The 17,356-nt window shown below is 40.9% G+C and overlaps 1 protein-coding gene across 8 annotated transcripts in view; it reads left to right on the top strand.

Moving 5' to 3' along the window:
• Positions 1–16,061, top strand: part of washc2c (WASH complex subunit 2C) — a 59,323-nt gene extending 43,262 nt beyond the window's left edge. For 5 of the 8 annotated variants that reach the window (XM_060854003.1, XM_060854002.1, XM_060854000.1 and 2 more), the window contains 10 exons: positions 2,617–2,790; positions 2,868–2,987; positions 3,166–3,285; positions 3,826–3,930; positions 4,262–4,375; positions 5,924–5,989; positions 7,532–7,741; positions 9,750–10,295; positions 10,648–10,822; positions 15,069–16,061. In XM_060854003.1, coding sequence (XP_060709986.1) covers positions 2,617–2,790; positions 2,868–2,987; positions 3,166–3,285; positions 3,826–3,930; positions 4,262–4,375; positions 5,924–5,989; positions 7,532–7,741; positions 9,750–10,295; positions 10,648–10,822; positions 15,069–15,220 — 1,782 coding nt within the window. In that variant the 3' untranslated portion in view covers positions 15,221–16,061. The remainder of the gene's footprint in view (positions 1–2,616; positions 2,791–2,867; positions 2,988–3,165; positions 3,286–3,825; positions 3,931–4,261; positions 4,376–5,923; positions 5,990–7,531; positions 7,742–9,749; positions 10,296–10,647; positions 10,823–15,068) is intronic. The other 3 variants (XM_060854006.1, XM_060854005.1, XM_060854007.1) reach the window with 3 other exon arrangements.
• The last annotated feature ends 1,295 nt before the right edge of the window (positions 16,062–17,356 follow it).

Here is a 17,356-nt window from a genome sequence, read left to right as displayed (position 1 = left end):
GTCCATCTGATTAAGATCCATAGTACTCTGAGGTAACCGTCTTCATTGTCCTCCAATTTTAGTGTCATTTTCAAACTTACTAACCATACCTCCTATGTTCACATCCAAATAATTTATGTAAATGACTAAAAGCAGTGGACCCAGCAGTATTGTGGCACGCTGCTGGTCACAGGCCTCAAGTCTGAAAAGCAACCCTCCACCACGCTGTCTTCTACCTTCAAGCCAATTCTGTATCCAAATAGCTCATGCAAATCTTTCTCTCTCCCATGTGATCTAACCTTGCTACCCAGTCTACCATGAGGAACCTTGTTGAACACCTTACTGAAGTCCATAAATTAAGTCCACAACTCTGCCCTCATCAATCCTCTTTGTTATTTCTTCAAAATCTTAATCAAGTTAGTGAGACAAGATTTCCCACACACACAGCCACGTTAACTACCCCTAATTAGTCCTTACCTTTCCACATACATGGAAACCTGAGGACACGATTTACCTCCAACAACTTGCCCACCTCCAATGTCAGGCTCACCTTAGCTTTTCCTTACCACCTTTTTTAAATAGTGGCACCACGTTAGCCAACCTCCAGATGGCACCTTCCCTGTGGCTATTGATGATACAAATATCTCCGTAAGGGCCCAGCAATATCCTATCTAGCTGCCCACAGGGTACACCTGATCAGGTCCCGGGATTTATGGACCTTTTTGTGTTTTAAGATGTCCGGCACAGCTGCCTCTGTAATATGAACACTTTTCAAGATGTCATTATTTGTTTTCCCCACTCTTGCAATATTGAACCAGTTTCATTTTTACTAATTGTTCAACTGGGCAACAGTTGCTACAAATGCAGATGTGAATACAAGTAGCCTAATCGAACTGAGAGCATAGTCATTTGGAATCATTTGGATGGAAAAGCACATGATTCTATTAGAATCCGCAAAGCTGAAAGTGCTCAGGTCCCTTGACTCCCATTACTTGCATTGAGTTGTGACTGAGTTCTCAACATTCTGTACTGTGAATATTTGAAATTAGGGAGTCAAGGTTGGGAGCAGTCAGATACAGGGAGGAAAGGGATACCGCTTTGCTCACTGTCACTCAAGGGTTAAATGGGCTGTATTAGAAAGGCAAATTATGTAGACTTTTTAAAATACTTTTCAATACAGATGCAAAGCTTAAATCCAGCATCCTTTGGGACAAGGCCATGCTGGATTTGTTATCTCCACATTCCGGTCAAAAGAGCATCAGGCCCTGTGTAGTTCGGATCAAGCTAGTTAGGTGGGTTCATGGAGCACAGGATAGAATGATGCAGGCAGGGCAGAACTGTGCAGTATGTAATTTTTTTTAAATTATTACTCTATTCAGCATATTATTGAATTAGCCACATGAATAGTATGACTACAAGAGCAGATCAAAGGCTTTGGAATCCTGCAGTGTTTAACTTCCCACCTAACTTCCAAATGTGTGTTTACCATCTACAAAGCAAATGTCAGTGTGATGGAATACTCTCCACTTGCCAGGATGATCATCGCTCCAAAAGCATTCTAGCTTGATACTACCCAGGACAAAGCAGCCTGTTTGATTAGCCCCACATCCTCAAGTATTCACTCCCTGCTACCAATGCTCAGTAGCAACAGTTTCTATCATCTGCAAGATGCAGTGCAGAAATTTGTAAACTTTCTTTTGACAGTACCTTCCAAAGCCATGAGCACTGTCATCTGGAAGGACAAGGGCAGCAGATAAATGGGAACAACACCAGCAAGTGCCCCTCCAAGCCACTCAATATCCTGACTTCACCATTCCCTCAGTGTGTCTGAGTCAAAATCATGAAACGCCATAATAACATTCTTGGTCTACCTGCATGACACAGACTGCAGTAGTTCAAGAAAGCCTTGAACCACCTCCTTTAAGGTAACTGGGAATGAAAATAAATGCCTAGCCTAACCAGTCAGTTCCACATCCTGTGAATGATTTAACGTTCCATGCAGTTTTATATTTATTTCTAAAGTCTGTCCAAGTTTGAATGTTGAGAGTTTTCAGATAGCCTAATTTCCAGGTCTTCAAGATTAGAAGATGTAGCTGCTGGTTGAGTTAAGAGTGATCCAACTAAAAGTCAATAGTGTAGGTGGAGAACAGCTAATTTTCTCTGGTGGATGAGATCAGGAAAGGAGGTAGAAGCTTAAAATTAGAACAATCTCAGTGAGTGATGTCTGGAATCATAGCTTCCCACAAAGGGAGTAAAGGAAATCCGGATCATTCTTTTGGGGGAAAAAACAAGCTATTGTGGAGGGGGAGAAATAATGTTTTTGCAAATTGAAGTTGATAAATTTTTGAGACAAGAGTAGTAAGGGTTTTAGAACCAAACCGGTTGCTTGAAGTTCAGACACCGATCAGCTGTGATGTAACTGAATGACCAACCAAGCTCCAAAGGCTCACCTACCAACTTTAAAGTTTAGTGGCTGTTAAATTGGAAATTTTGCAATTTATTCAATTGCTTGGAATGGGGGTGGTGCGTGTATGGAATGGAATTTTTTTGTAAATTAGCATCTTGGATTTTAAGGATCTTGCCATTAACAAAAGGTGATGTGTAATAATCACATTGTCTTTGTCCTGATGTTTTCAGCTGGTCTCTGAGGCTGTCGTTGCCCAGGAATGTGATGATCTAGCCAAACCGAGTGCTGGATTGCTGGGAGAATTACACAGCAATTTGAACTCTGTTGTGAGCCTGTTTGATGAAGACGAAGATGAGAATCTGGAGGATGTGCACAACCAGTCTAAGCTCCTGAAAAATGAAAAGGTAAACAGCAGAGTGGAAGTCTTCTTGACACTTGGCACTTAACAAGCAGCCACTTGAATCAATTTCTTCTCCTTCAGCTTCCTGAGGGTGGTGTTAGCACCAGGGTGTTCCAGGATGAGGAGCTACTATTCAGTCAACAGCAACAGAAAGACAATGACCCTGATGTCGACCTCTTTGCTGATGCTTTAAAATCGGAGGTTAGTTCTAGGCTTTCTCTGCTCGTTATTTGTGTACTTCTGTCAATTATGACAGCCTCTAGCCACCAGTTCACTCGTCCAGCTATTTAAACAGTCAGCTTTGACAACCTGAAACTGTCTTAAAATGATGCAAATAAAATCTCTGTTGATACCTCCTGACCCCGAGATTCTATTGCAGGTTAAAACATTGGGTAAAAAGCCCCCCATTAGCCCTCCGCCCACAGAAAAGGCAAGGCCCCCAGAACTTCCAAGCAGTGATCTTTTCGATGGAACTGACGACCTGTTCAGCACTTCAAAGGTAACAAAAAACATAGCTGCTGGAAATCTCTAACTTATCACTGACAGTAGTTAGCGAAGTGAGTAAAAATCTGTAATTGGAGCAAAAGGATGAGTTCTTTTAGATGCAACAAAATTCTTTTCAGTTGTATTCCTACCCAGCTACTCGATCCAGCTACTCGCTTTAATCAGCTTTTGAAAACTGATGTTTTGCTCTAATTTTACTGCAAAATGGATAATTGTTATCTAACTTGTGTAATCGGAAGAAAATAAGTTCAATAGCCCTGGGGTTAATTTCACTGATGGCAGTGTGTGTCACATGTTAGTGCACAGCACAGTCCTGTCCAGATTCCACTCCAGTCAGGCTGTTGGGAAGAAAGCCAGTCTGAGTTATGGATGACTGAGTACCATTGGGTTTTCTTGTGTTAGGTGGAAAGTTTAAAACTCTGCATCCTGTCATTTGAGTCCACTTAAACAGTGAAGAGTTAAAGACTGCATGTTTAAATTTCTGCAAATCACCAGCTTTAATGCTAACATTTAACTTTTTAATTTCTATGCCAAGCCACGGTCTGCAAAAGTGCCTTCAACCAAAGATAGTATTTTTGGAGACAGTGTGGATGAAGATCTCTTCAGGACTGTTCCGAAGAAGCCGTCTGTGCCACAAACGGTAATTCTTGACTTTTGCAAACGTACAAAAGGAGGGTTTTTCTATAAGGTCATTGAGTCTACCACTTACTCGCGTGACCAGGCAGCCACCTGCACTAAGAAACCAACCTGTAACTGTACCATGTACCAAGAGGAGCTGCGGGATAACATAGGCTGTGGAAGGTAATCGAACTGTGCTGTTTCATGGGGAGAATGCCTCAGGAGACGAGGACAATCATGCAAATTTCGAGAGACCGATAACCCAGTAATCGATCTGTTAGCCTCAGCCAGCCATGTGGAAAGTGATGGCAAAGGGCACCTGTAATGACTCCTTTTTTCCCTTTGTTTGAAAGAAGCCAAAGTTTAGGGGAACAGGAATGTCGTGGGGTGCCTCCACCAAAACCAGTGAGCATCCTCAGGAAGCATGTGGTGAAGTTCTGGAAAAACAGAGACCAGGGGATAAGGAAGTAAGGAAGAATTATGTTTCTTTAAGTTTTGAGCCCAGACAGTGTATCACTTCTGTTTCCGTGTGAAGCAACCTAAATGTTTTGCATTAGCTGCCATTCCTGGTGCTGTGGATTTACACTTCCAAGCAACACGCAACCAACTGTGCAAATTGTAAGAATAGCATAAGAGAGAAATAGGAAGTTTGAGCAGGAGTAGAGAATTCAGCTCTTTGAGCCTGCCGCAGTATGATCATGGTAGATCCTTTATCTCAGACCATAATTCCTGATTTCTCATCGCATCTTTTGATTCCTTTGATATTTAAAAACTTCAGTTCCTTTCTTGGATATATTCAGTTACCCAGCCTCCACAGTAGGGAATTCCACAGGTTAACCACCGTCTGAGGGAAGAAATGCCTCCGTGTCTCAGAGGCAACATTTGTGTTGAAATCTGCACACAGCCTAATACCTCTACTATCCTGAAACACAGTAGCATCAGTTGCCACCACCTCCAAGTTCCCCTTAAAGCGCGTACCATTTTGACTCAGAACTATATTGCTGTAACTTCACTGTCACTGGATCAAAAATCTGGAAGTCCTTTCCTAACAGTGCTGCAGGTGCACCGATGACTAGCAGTTCGGGATGATGACTCACGACCATCTTCTCAAAGGGTGTTAGGGTGAGCAACAGATATTGGCTTTGGGATAGATGCTCTCATTCTACAAAAAAACTTTAAATAACTCAGGTCATTACCTTGCCATTATTAATGGACTTTGCTTGCTCTTTAAAATGGTCATTTTACTGCTTGCATTTGCAGGATGACAGCTGAAGACATTGCCTAGATTATAATATTGAACAGGTCAGCATTCCCCTGCTTATAGCCTATTTCCCACAATTTTTCCCCTTTCAAACCTTAATTACCACCTCCAAGAACTGGTTGCCTCATTATAGTAAGGATGTGGAAGCTTTAGAGAGGGTGCAGAGGAGATTTACCAGAATGGTATTTGGACTGAAGGGCATGTCTTATGAAGAAAGGTGGAGAAAGCTTGGGCTTTTTTCATTAGAGCGAAGAAGGGTGAGAAGTGACTTGACAGAGGTGTACAGGATTTTGAGAGGCATAGGTAGAGTGGATAGCCGGAGACTTTTTTTCCCATGGCAGAAATGCCTTATCACAAGGGGGCATAATTTTAAGGTGGTTGGTGGAAGGTTTCGTGGTAATATCAGAGGTGGGTGCGTGAAATGGTGGTCAAGTCAATTACGTTGCGGACATTTAAGCGACTCTCGGATAGGCACCTGGAAGTTAGTACAATGAAGGGTATGTAGATTAGTCTGATCGTAGAGTAGGATAAAAGGCTGGCACAACATTGGGGGTCGAAGGGCCTGTACTGTGCTGAACTGTTCTAGTTCATGGTAAATGACCTTGGCATTGTCGGGGCAAGGCTGTGATCACAAAGGTATTAATATATAATTTAGTGTATTACAGTGGTATAGAACCTTACACTTATGACCAGTATTTAATGTTCATTGCTGAAACTGACTGACCTTTCCTGCTTCTGCCCCATCCATCCACAGCGACTCACCACCAGCACAGGTCCCATTAAAACAAAAGGGCCTTCCTCTCGGATTGGAAAACTCCAAGTAACTGTTTTGTAATTTTATTTCTGAATTAATAAAATTCTTGTTTATCACCTTCATACCTCCTGCTGTTATGCAACTTTGGAAATCTGCCCTCTGCATGGTGTCCTGTGATGCTGAGCAACATCAAACAGGATACTCTCCTCAGCTGCGTTCCATCTGCTGTCACTGTTTGTATCAGCAGCTCTCAACTGTCAAGTCAAGGAAAGTTGTGTCAAGGAAGGGTCTGAAAATATAAAATTTGAAATTTCTTTTGAGAATTAATCATACTGGTCCACCAATTTCTAGGAAACAAATTGCATTTATTTCACCACGATCACTAGTTTTTTGTTTAAACAGTGCTTTACAGCCACAGGTTGCTCTTGAACTGCAGTCACTGGTGTAATATAGGATCAACAGCAGCCCAAAGCGTGTAAAACTGGCCAGATAATCTGCTTCTGAGCAATAAATATTGGCCACTACACTAGTGAGAACTCCACTGTCTAAAATGTTGCCGCGTGATCTTTCACACCCACCCTCAATGTAAAACCTCATTGGTCAGCAACCATACTGTGGCAGGGTGCAGTGATTCCTCAGCCCTGAACTAGGTATCACTAGATTTTTTGCACTTGAGCCCTGGAGTGGAACTCAGATCAGGAGTATTTAAGCTCTGAGGTACTCTGTGCTGTGGCTGACTCCCTACAACTGTGGACATTGGAAATTGTGGGATTTTTAAAAACTTGTGGCCCTTCCAAAGTATTGGGGTGCCATTTTATGTTTGCTCAGGATGGTGTGAGGGTGTTGGGTGTTCCAGCCAAGACTGATCTCATTCGCACTCAGGCACTTTCTGGTGTTTGAGGGCACCTATTGATTTACTTTCCCATCATTCTTATTGCAAGGGCATTAAAACTAATTGCAGCACTTGAATTGCCACAGAAATAAAACCCATCTATCTCATTATAATTAGGAATTAGGTGAAGGGTCATCTTATCTATGTGCTTAAACTTGATGCCCTGACCAACTGGAGAGTATGGCATAGAATCTGGTACTCTGTTAACTTTGTGGTTTTTTTGACCCTTGAGCAGCCATTGTTTAGCATTGATTATGATGAGAAAACAGGTTGAAGTTGGATTATTAGTGAAATGCAGAGTCTGTAAATAGCAGAGATATATTGTACCTAGTCGGCAGATTGTGGCTTGACAGTTTGAGTATTACTTTGCTTCTCTTCTGCAGCCTACATTTTTTATGTTAATGTTCCATCAGCATATAAAAAGGAACAGCAAGCACTGAACTTTATAAAATCCTTCCTGGTTCAATGTAACTGCATGCTTCAGTGTTGGGAGGGCCGTCTTTGAAAGCAGTTCTTCGAAGAACAGTTGTTGAATATTAAACAACTGCCAAATCTTCATTGCTTAAAAACTAACAACACTTCAACTTCCTCCTATACAACGGTAGCTATATGCACAAGCTTCTCTTATTTCCACTTACTTGCCAAATCTATTTTGACTCTGTTCTGTAACTTCATATCCATTAATATCCCATGTCCTCTATTTTTCTCTCTTCTAGGCAAATCTGGCAATTAACCCAGCCAGCCTCCTTCCTGGAGCTGCACCAAAGAAAGCTGTTGTTCCGTCTGGATCAACAACCCCACCTTCTTCACCTGATTCTTCTTTGAGAGCAGCCACACCTTCAGCATCAGGATCAGTTGCAGGCGAGGGCATCACTGCGAGTTTGGAACAACCAGTACAAGTGGACGTTTTGCCCAGTGTTAATAAGGTAAGATGTATCAAAAGTTGAGCATTTTAGTTAAACTTTGTGATTTTGCATTGTAATTTTTAAATTTCCACCCCATGGGTTTAATAGCGAACTTAAATTGTAACTTTATTATATACTGAAGCAGGAGCCAAGACCTGAACACAATAAAGCACAAAGATTTGTTCAGTCGTGTTTGGTAGCTTTCTGAAATACGTTTGAATACCTGAAGCGCTAAGATAAAACTGAACAATGCTTTATTGTAATCTAGTTTCTCTCTAAATTTTAATTACATTTAAACCAAAGAGGTTAACAAAACAAACCATACAGCTGCCAGCATTTGTTCTTTAACAATTAGATGAGTTTGGTCATTAAACTTAAAACAAGATCACATTTGGTTTGCTGCCTTTAGAACACTGTTCAATTCTAGACACCAGACCTTAGGAAGGACATATTGTCATGGAGACAAGGAAGTCTGTTGTGCTTAATTGGTCTGGCCACCACATAACTCCAGACCTGCAGCAATGCTGTTGACTCTTAACTGTCCTGCTAAAATGCTTAAGCATGCACTCGTTCAACTGGCAATTAGGGACAGGCATTAAGTGCTGACTCCACTCATGGTGCCCAGTGAAATGAACAAAAGTACAACACAGATTTACCAGAATGATACCTGAGCTAAAAAGATTGAATTATGAGGACAGGTTGTGTAGACTAAGCATATATTCCTTTAAATGTAGAATTGCTTTACAGCCGATTAATCACTTCAAAATTCAGACACAGTTGTAATGTAGCAAAGGTGGCAGTCAAGTTTCACACAGCAAGTTCCCAGGAATACCAATCTGATGAAGAATAGCTAATGGTTTTATAATTTTACTTTGGAGGTGAATATTAGCCAGGATACCAGTTTTTATCTCCTGTTCTTCTGCATAGTAATCATGGGATCTATAAGAGGGATGACAAGGTCTCTGTTTAGAGTCATAGAGATGTACATGGAAACAGATTTGTCCATGCTGACCAGATATCTTAAATTAATCTAGTCCCATTCGCCAGCACTTGACCCAAATCCCTCAACTCTTCCTATTCATATATCCATCCAGATGCCTTTTAAATATTGTTATTGTTACCAGCCTCCACTACTTTATCTGGCAGCTCATTCCATACACCCACCACCCACTCTGGGAAGATATTGCCCGTTGGGTCCCTTTTAAATCTTTCCTCTCTCACTCTAAACCTATGCGCTCTAGTTCTGGACTCCAACCTTGCTCAAATCCTCCAACCTTAGTAACATCCTTGTAAATCTTTTCTGAACCCTTATCCTTTCGATACAAGGGAGACCAGAATTCCAAAAGGAGTCTAACCAATGTCCTGTACAGCTGCAACATGACCTCCCAACTCCTATATTCTACGCACTGACCAATAAAGGAAAGCATACCAAACACTGCCTTCACCATCCTGTCCTGTCTATCTGCAACTCCACTTTCAAGGAACTATGAACCTGCATTCCAAGGTCTATTGTTCAGCAACACTCCTCAGGACCTTACCAATTAAGTGTGTTAGTCCTGTTCTGATTTGCCTTTCCAAAATGCAGAACCTCATTTATCTAGATTAAACTCCATCTGCCAACCTCAGCCAATTGGCCCATCTGATCAAGATCCCATTGTACTCTGAGGTAACCTTCACTGAACGCTATGTCTCTAATTTTGATATCACCTGAAAATTTACTAACTATATCTCCTATGTTCCCATCCAAATAATTTATATAAATTTAATATTTCATTGAGTGGTGATAGTGACAGGAAGCGCTCAATTGTGCATTGAGTATCAACCTAAATGTTGTTGAGTGATCTGTTTGAAGTGTTGCAGATGATTTAAAGGGTTTGGTAGAATCAGTCGCATGCAAAGTGTTGAGAAGTGGAGTTGTGTGGGCTGGGAGAATGATGGGAGATGGAGTCTTCTGAACAAGGGCTGTGACAAGTATCTTGCAACGCCTCTTTTAGCAACATTTACCAAGTCATTTGTTATTTACCTCTAGAGCCGTGCAAGAGTAGGGCAGAAACGTCGACCTCCAACAAGGGTGGCACGGAGACTGGCAGCTCAGCAATCCAGTGAGAGAGAAGATTTGGAACAGAGAACTGAAGTTGATGGCGTTCTTTTGGAAGCAAGTGGTATTGCAGACATTTCACCAACAGTCACCGTCCAAAAGCCACATTTGGCCAAGACACCAACTTCACAGCAACCCAGTAGTGATGCTAGTCCTCCCACTGCCACCTCCACAAAACTGCCAGTACGCTCTTCGAGAGACCTGTTTGATTCAGGTGATCTGTTCAAACCAAATGTGACACAGGAGTCAACTCCTGCAGTCAGGACACTGGAGGGCTTGTTACCCAAGGAGGACCCAGTCCAATCAATCTTCGCACCAAGCGAGGATGACCTTTTCCAATCCAGTAAACGGACTGTAAAGAAACCCAAACCAGTGGCATTTCTGCAGGAGGAAGATGATGATCTTTTTGGTACACCAAAATTAGGGAAAACTAAACACACAGCACAGGAGAATTCAAAAACACCAGATATCTTTGAGGTAATCTTTTTCCTTAATCTTGAGGTAATGTCTCCAGCATCTGCAGCCCTCACTTTCTCCATGTACCTGTAACCAGGCTATGTGCCCTGGTCATGCCTTTGTAGTGGGATTCATAGTAATTTTGGGAGTGACTCCTTATATGTTTTGAATATTATAATCTGGGTTTCATCAGACAACTAGTTGGGGTGTGTGTGTGTGTGTGTGTGTGTGTGTGTTGCCTCTTGGGTCAAAATTGGTCTGAATGCATTCAATGTTTTGCACTGAGTAAGGGAGCTGAGTCCAGGTAATGCTACCTACTTTTTTTAAAAATAAGTCTTTCAAATAATTATCTCCTGAACTGATACTTTACCAGGATGATTTGTTTTCCACGGAATCTATTACATTGACCAAGAAAAGTAATGAGGGAAGTGCGAGCATCGACCTCTTCAGTGATCACGTAGACATATTCGCTGACTTAAAAGTCACTCCGAAGGAGAAGAAGAGCCGAAAGAAAGTAGAAACAAAGTCTATATTTGATGATGATATGGGTACGTAAATCCAAGATTGGAAATGGTGAAATTCTCACCTTACAAATCTCCATCTTTCCTTTTCTTTCTTTTTAAGTTCTTTAAATCCCGAATCCTCTGACCAAAGTTTTGGTCACTTGTTCTAATACCACCTTGTGTGTTTCTGTGTATATTTTGTTTAAGAATGACACGGGAAAACTATTTTAGGATGTAGGCGATACGGTGGCTCAGTGGTTAGCACTGCTGCCTCACATTTCCAGGGAGTCCGGTTCAATTCCAGCCTTGGGCGACTGTGTGGAGTTTGTAAATTCTTCCTGTGTCTGTGTGGGTTTCCTCCGGTCATTTCAGCTCCTCTCACAGTCCAAAGTACAAGTTAGAGAATTGCCCAAGCTAAATTGCCCAAGGTGTAGGGGTGTGTGTAGGTTAGGTGCATTTGTCAGGAGAAATGTAGAGTGATAGTGTAGGGGAATAAGTCTGGGTGGGATACTCTTCGGAGAGTCGGTGTGGACTTCTTGGGTCAAATAGCCTGTTTCCACGCTGTGGGGATTCTGATTCTTTAGGATGTTCTCTTATATTAAAGGTGTTAGACTGATTGTGGCCCAGAACGATTGGCCCATCTCAGGTGCGACAAGCCAATAAGTCCAATTAACCCTGGTCCCCATTTCTTTTCTCCTGTTGTGCTTTCAAGTCCAATTCTCTTTCTAATATTAATACTGAATCCACTTCCATCGCACTTAATGTATTTCGAATTATCATGACTTACTGTGTAAAAAAATGCTTCCTCGATGTTGTCTCTGGTTATTTTATCAATTGACCTGAATATACTTTCCTTGATTACTAACCTTTCTGCCATTGGGAACAGATTGTCCTTATGTATTCTCAAAACTGTTCTTGGTTTTACATGTGACTTAAATCTCCCCTTAACCGTCTCTACCCTGAGAGCTCTCCATGTAACCAAATTTCTTCATTACTGGCTCAAATCTAAAAACTCTCCCCTGTACCATCTCCAAGGTCTTATGGTGCTTCTTATAGTGCCCAGAACTAAACACTGTACTCTAACTGAGTCCTAGTCTTGATTAGGAGACAGTAAGGACTGCAGATGCTGGAAACCAGAGTCAATCAATGTAGAGCTGGAGGAGCATAGAAGGTCAGACAGCATCCGAGGAACAGGAAAGTTCATGCTTCTGGTCAGAACCCTTCTTCAGGACCTACTGTACTTCTCCAGCTCCATGTCAATTGTCCCTAATCTTGACTCTTGCTTTTGTGATCTATTCCTCTACTTGTAATGTAAATTCCATTAGCCTTCTCAAGTTGTTCTATAACATTTCAAATACCTGTGTAAGTCTATCTACTGCTGTGTTTTACTGTCTCTCCCCCCCCCCCCCCCCCCCCCCCCCCCCCCCGCCCCCCCAAAAGTGTCCAACTCTTCTTACATTCCCCTCCTTCGGCTTCATAGCAAAATGTATCACTTCACTTTCTTTGTTTTAAATTTCGTCTGCCATATTTTACCAATCTATTTCCTTCTGAAATCTGTTATTATCTTCTTTGATGTTTGCTGAGTTTTTGAGTTTAATATCTATCATCTTGGGAACTTTTGCTCCAATATCCAAGTCCAAGTCTTTGAGCAATATCCCTTATATTGAATCCTAGGGGACACCAGGAGTTCCCTCCCTGAAGGCACTGTGGGACAACCTACAACACAGACTGCAACAGTCAAGAAGGAAGCTCACCACTATGGGCAATAAATGTTGGTCAGCTAGGGACATCCATATCCCACAAATAACTTTTAAAAACCCTGCCAACTTCCCTCCTTTCTGAAAAACAGTGGTTCATCACTCTAGAAGTGTTGAGGTTTTGCAGCTCAGAAAGAGGCAATTCAGCCCATCATGCTTATTCTGGCTCTTTGAGCTTTTCCAGTTGGTTGTTTCCTCATACACTAAAAATGTTCGACCTTGAATATTCATCCACTTCTTTTCAAAACATTTATAAATCCTACTCCCATCAGTTACTGAAAGAGGATACCATATTCCAACAACCCTGTTAATAAATATTGACTCGAGGAAATAGGTTTATTCTATTTATTTTATCAGGACTTCTCATAATTTAAAAGATTTAGGAGATTGACATTTTCCCTTCAAGTAAAATGACCGCTCCCTTTGTTCTTCATTAAGAACTGAAGTCTCTTACCTTTACTAGCGGTGGGTAGTAAATGTGACTTTTAAAAATAAATCAGTTTTTTTTAAGAAAAGCTGCCTTCATGAATCTCTTAAGCTACCCTGGGTTGAATTTCTGCTTTGAGCGACTGTCTGTATGGAGTTTGCACATTCACCCCTTGTCTGCGTGGGTTTCCTCCCACAGTCCAAAGATGTGCAGGTTATGTAGATTGGTCATGCTAAATTACCCATAATGTTTAGGGATGTGTAGGTTAGGTGCATTAGGTTGGGTAAATGTGAAGTAATAGGGGAATGGGTCACTGTTCGGGTCAGTGTGGACTTGTTGGGTGGAAGGGCCTGCTTCCACCCTGTACAGATTCTATGATAACATAAGCTGCTGTGTACATCTCCTCTGAGTGCAACATCTTGTAGCTGGGTAGAGTTACACTCCACCTTTTTCCTTTATTCTTTAATGGGAAGCCCAACATTTACTGCCAATTTCTAATTGTACATGAATTGAGTGGCTTGTACTTCATTTCAGAGAGATGTTCAGACGTACCAGAGATGTTCACATCGTCACGTATAGGCCAGCCGGACTGAGTATTGTCAGCAGGTTTCCTCCTTTTTAGTTTTTTGACTCTTCAGACTAACTTTCAATTCCAGATTTATCAATTGAATTCAAATTCTAACAGCTGCTGTGGGTGGATTTAAACCCATTTCCCTGGGGGAACATCCCTTAAGGATTATGAGTCAGTGACACTACCACAATGTTCCCATCTCCTGCATGCAACAGCATTTAATTTGTCCTCTGAGCTTAACTTTTTATCTGAGGAAAGATGTGTTTTTTTAAAAACTGAAGTTAAGGATGATAAAAGTTCCATGATGCGCAATAAGCCAGACCCACAGGCCCTCTGCCCCATCACACTCCACTTCCTGTAGTGAACAGAAATGCCAAGGACAAATGGTGTCCTACTGACCACCAACTTGAGTTGGCCGAGGCACTACCTTGTATTTTCATGTGGAAACTACGGAGTTTAGGAAAAGTGAAAGACCATTGGTTCCAAAGCCCCATTCAATCATGTTCTGCTTACTCGCTGTCAGCTTTAATCTCCACTTTCTCTCATAGCCTTTTGAATTCACTGAGTGGGTTTTAATCCACAATGGTACAATTGCTAGACTGTCAATCCACAAACTTGGTTAATATTATGGGGACCCAGGTCAATAAAGAATCCAGAATTAAAGCTTTAATGATGACCATGAAATCATTGTCACTTGTCAAGAAAAAATCTATCTGGTTCACTCATGTCCTCTGGGGAAAGGAAACTGCTGATCTTACCTAGTCTCCATAACGGATGCTCTTTTATATTTTGAGGGATTATTTAAATTACTTTTGTTCCTTTGAACCCCAGCTAGTTAATGGGAAGAATGAGTGTTCTCTACCCCTCAGTTCATGGTTGTATGAATAAATCAAATGTTTCATCTAATTTTAAGTAGCTTTGCTAAGGGGTAGTCTTGTGTTCAGGATTTTATTCTTGTTTATGTCGCTGTCTTTGAAGGTCAGGCATGGGGCATGTGTTGCAAATCACTGTTTAACATCATTCATTCATTCGTTCATTGGTAGTCCTTTGCAGACCAGGATGACTCTTCCACTCAAGAGTCTGTGGGTGGCTGTACAGACTGGTGGGGCTACCACAAGCTCTGTTACGCTTGGGGCAGAAGGTGGTCATGGGAAGTGGTGGGTGGGGCATTGGTGTGGCAGGATCTAGAATAGAGTGGTGCTGGAAAAGCGCAGCCTGCTGCTTTCGCTGTTTTTCCCTGGCTTCCATCTTTTCCTGATGGTAAGTCTCGGTGCTCAATACCTTCCCAGATGCTGCTCCTCCACTTTGGAAAAACATTAGCCAGTGATTCCCAGCTGTCTGGGAATGCTGCATTCCCTCAATGAGGCTTTGAGGGTAGCACCGACCTGGTCTGTTTAACACAGTCAGCCAATAGGAGTTGCACAATTTGAGTGCACTTTCATTTCTCCTGCACTCAACTTTGCTTCTCAGTATTGAGCATTAAACTGTTTTTATTTTGCGGTCTTTTGCTTAAATTGCTGATTTTTTTGTTTTTAGATGATATTTTCGCTTCTGCCACACCCTCATCCAATAGCAAGAAACAATCCAAACCCAAGGCCAGTTCAAAGCAGGCTGCAGTTCCTGTCAGCACAGCAGACAGCAAAACTGTGGACATTTTTGATGATCCTCTGAATGCCTTTGGACCATGAGATTTGGCGAAGAGCATCATTCATAAAATTATGGAAATGAGAGAGAGAGAAAATTTTATATTTACTGTTTGACATTGAAAGTATTGAATTGCACTAAATAGGAAAATAATTTGCCTGAATGATGACGTGTCTACATCAGAGAGAAGTTTGTTTCAAAAAAATCACAGGCAGTATTCACTGCTGACGTGGACTTTGGCACTTGCCTTGGTGAATAATGACAGCTACCTTAGAAAATTTGATATGCTTACAGTAGTTATGAATACTTCACACTAATTTGCTTTGTGCACTGGACCTGTGATTAGCATTTTTTCTCTCTTTCTTCACTCTATCGTTTGTTCCTTAGTCATTAAATCACAGTATCCTTTAACCAAGTTCTAATAATTCTCAATTTTTTGTAAATGAATTTTTTCTCCAATCTCGTTACCATGAAAAGGCTTTTAATTTGAGCTTTAAACACTTCATCTCATAGAGCTATGCATTGGACTTCTCACTCTTAATGGTCCTTGTTCACTGATGGTTTTTTTTAAATTCACCTGTACATTTTTGAGATATTCCAATTTAACATTAATCTTGTGATCTATGTTCCATTTTTCTAGAATGGAAATGTCAGTTAGATCTGTGTAAGATAATGTAAATACTTCTGAAATGAAAGATATGCTTCGTAAATGCATTCATTGCAAGCTTACAAAAACCACTGGACAATATACATTAGCGGTTTTACTAAGACTTTGTTGAGACCAGTAAATTACTGTTGTATCTGTTCACTTCAGGCTGATGTCTTTGATTATCTGTCATGTTTTGAGTTTAAATTGCTGAAAAATAAAATTGCACAGTGAACAAAGCTTTGTAATAAGTGTTATTGTTCATATTGGAATTGTTTGTTAGATCTATAGAATATATTTTTTGAGGATTTAGTTTTTTTGTATATGAGCAGAGAAACAACTGGATCTCTGTGCACATACCTATCATTGTAGATCTTAGCATTTAGTTTGAGAGTAGAAAGTTTGTTTGGAAATAATTGTGCTAAACTTAAACAAGGATAGATTGGATTAGCTGAAGTGGACTGGGAAAGAGATTTAACAGAACAAGCAGCTGGGGAACATTGGCAAATGTTTAGGCAGCAGAGAGATCCCATTGGGGAAGAAGGATTCTAGGACTTGAGAAACCAACTATCGTTAACCAGTGAAGTTAAGGATGGTATCAAATTGAAAGAAAAAAGACCTAGAACATGGTGAAGATTAATGGTAAATCAGAAGGTTGGGAAAATTTAAAAATTTAACGTAATAGAGACAAAAAAGGGCAAGCTAGCAAATAGTATAAACACAGTAAGGACTTCAAATATAAAGAGAGAACCAAAGTGAACACAGGCTGGAGAATTAATAGGGAACCAGGAAGTGGCAGAGGAGTTGAATACCTGGCATTACTCTTCACAGTAAAGAACATTAATAGTGTTCACAAATACCAGATAATAAAGGGACTAAAGAATTGGGATGCTATGGGGAGATGATCGCTAGAGGGAAAGTAATGGGGCTAAAGGCTGATTGAAGTCCAAGATTTCTAGTTTTCCATGTTCCAGGTTAAAAATCTTGTGAACAGATCTGATATTTCCCAATTCGTTTGTTGTGGTTCACAACTGAGAGAGAAATGAACAGAAGTTTAATGTGAAAATCACATCATATTTAAATTGAAATCCTTATCCTCAGTGCGACACATCTTTTGAAGGTGGTGTTGATAAGAATTCAAAGAGACTGAGATCTGTAAAGCCCTTTTAGACCATGCTGGAGAGAGCCCCCACTTGAAGGTGTGGTTGCATTTCTGAAAGTTGAGATTTTTAGTGATAGTGACCCAGAGGAACAAAGGTTAAAAGTGGAGTTATGTAATGTAAGATCTTTCCTTAACAAGGAAAAAAATTGAAACATCTGCCATTGTCCCTCAGCACAACCTCAAGGGTTCTGTTAAATCCCAGTCCCAGTCCCAGTTTACTTTTGCAACTCTGCTATACCCTTGTTTAAGTTTTGCTCAAAAAAATGAAAGCATTATATCCTGTATAGATGTTTGGTAGAATTGGAGTATTTCTGAAAGACATTTCATTGGAGCTTTTCTGGCTTGCACTCATCAGGAACATTTACCAATTTA

This window comes from Hemiscyllium ocellatum, chromosome 43 (assembly GCF_020745735.1).
Source record: "Hemiscyllium ocellatum isolate sHemOce1 chromosome 43, sHemOce1.pat.X.cur, whole genome shotgun sequence".
In the NCBI taxonomy this organism is placed as follows: domain Eukaryota; kingdom Metazoa; phylum Chordata; class Chondrichthyes; order Orectolobiformes; family Hemiscylliidae; genus Hemiscyllium; species Hemiscyllium ocellatum.
The sequence above is the reverse complement of the archived record's forward strand: the minus strand, read 5'-3'. Positions and strand labels throughout refer to the sequence as shown.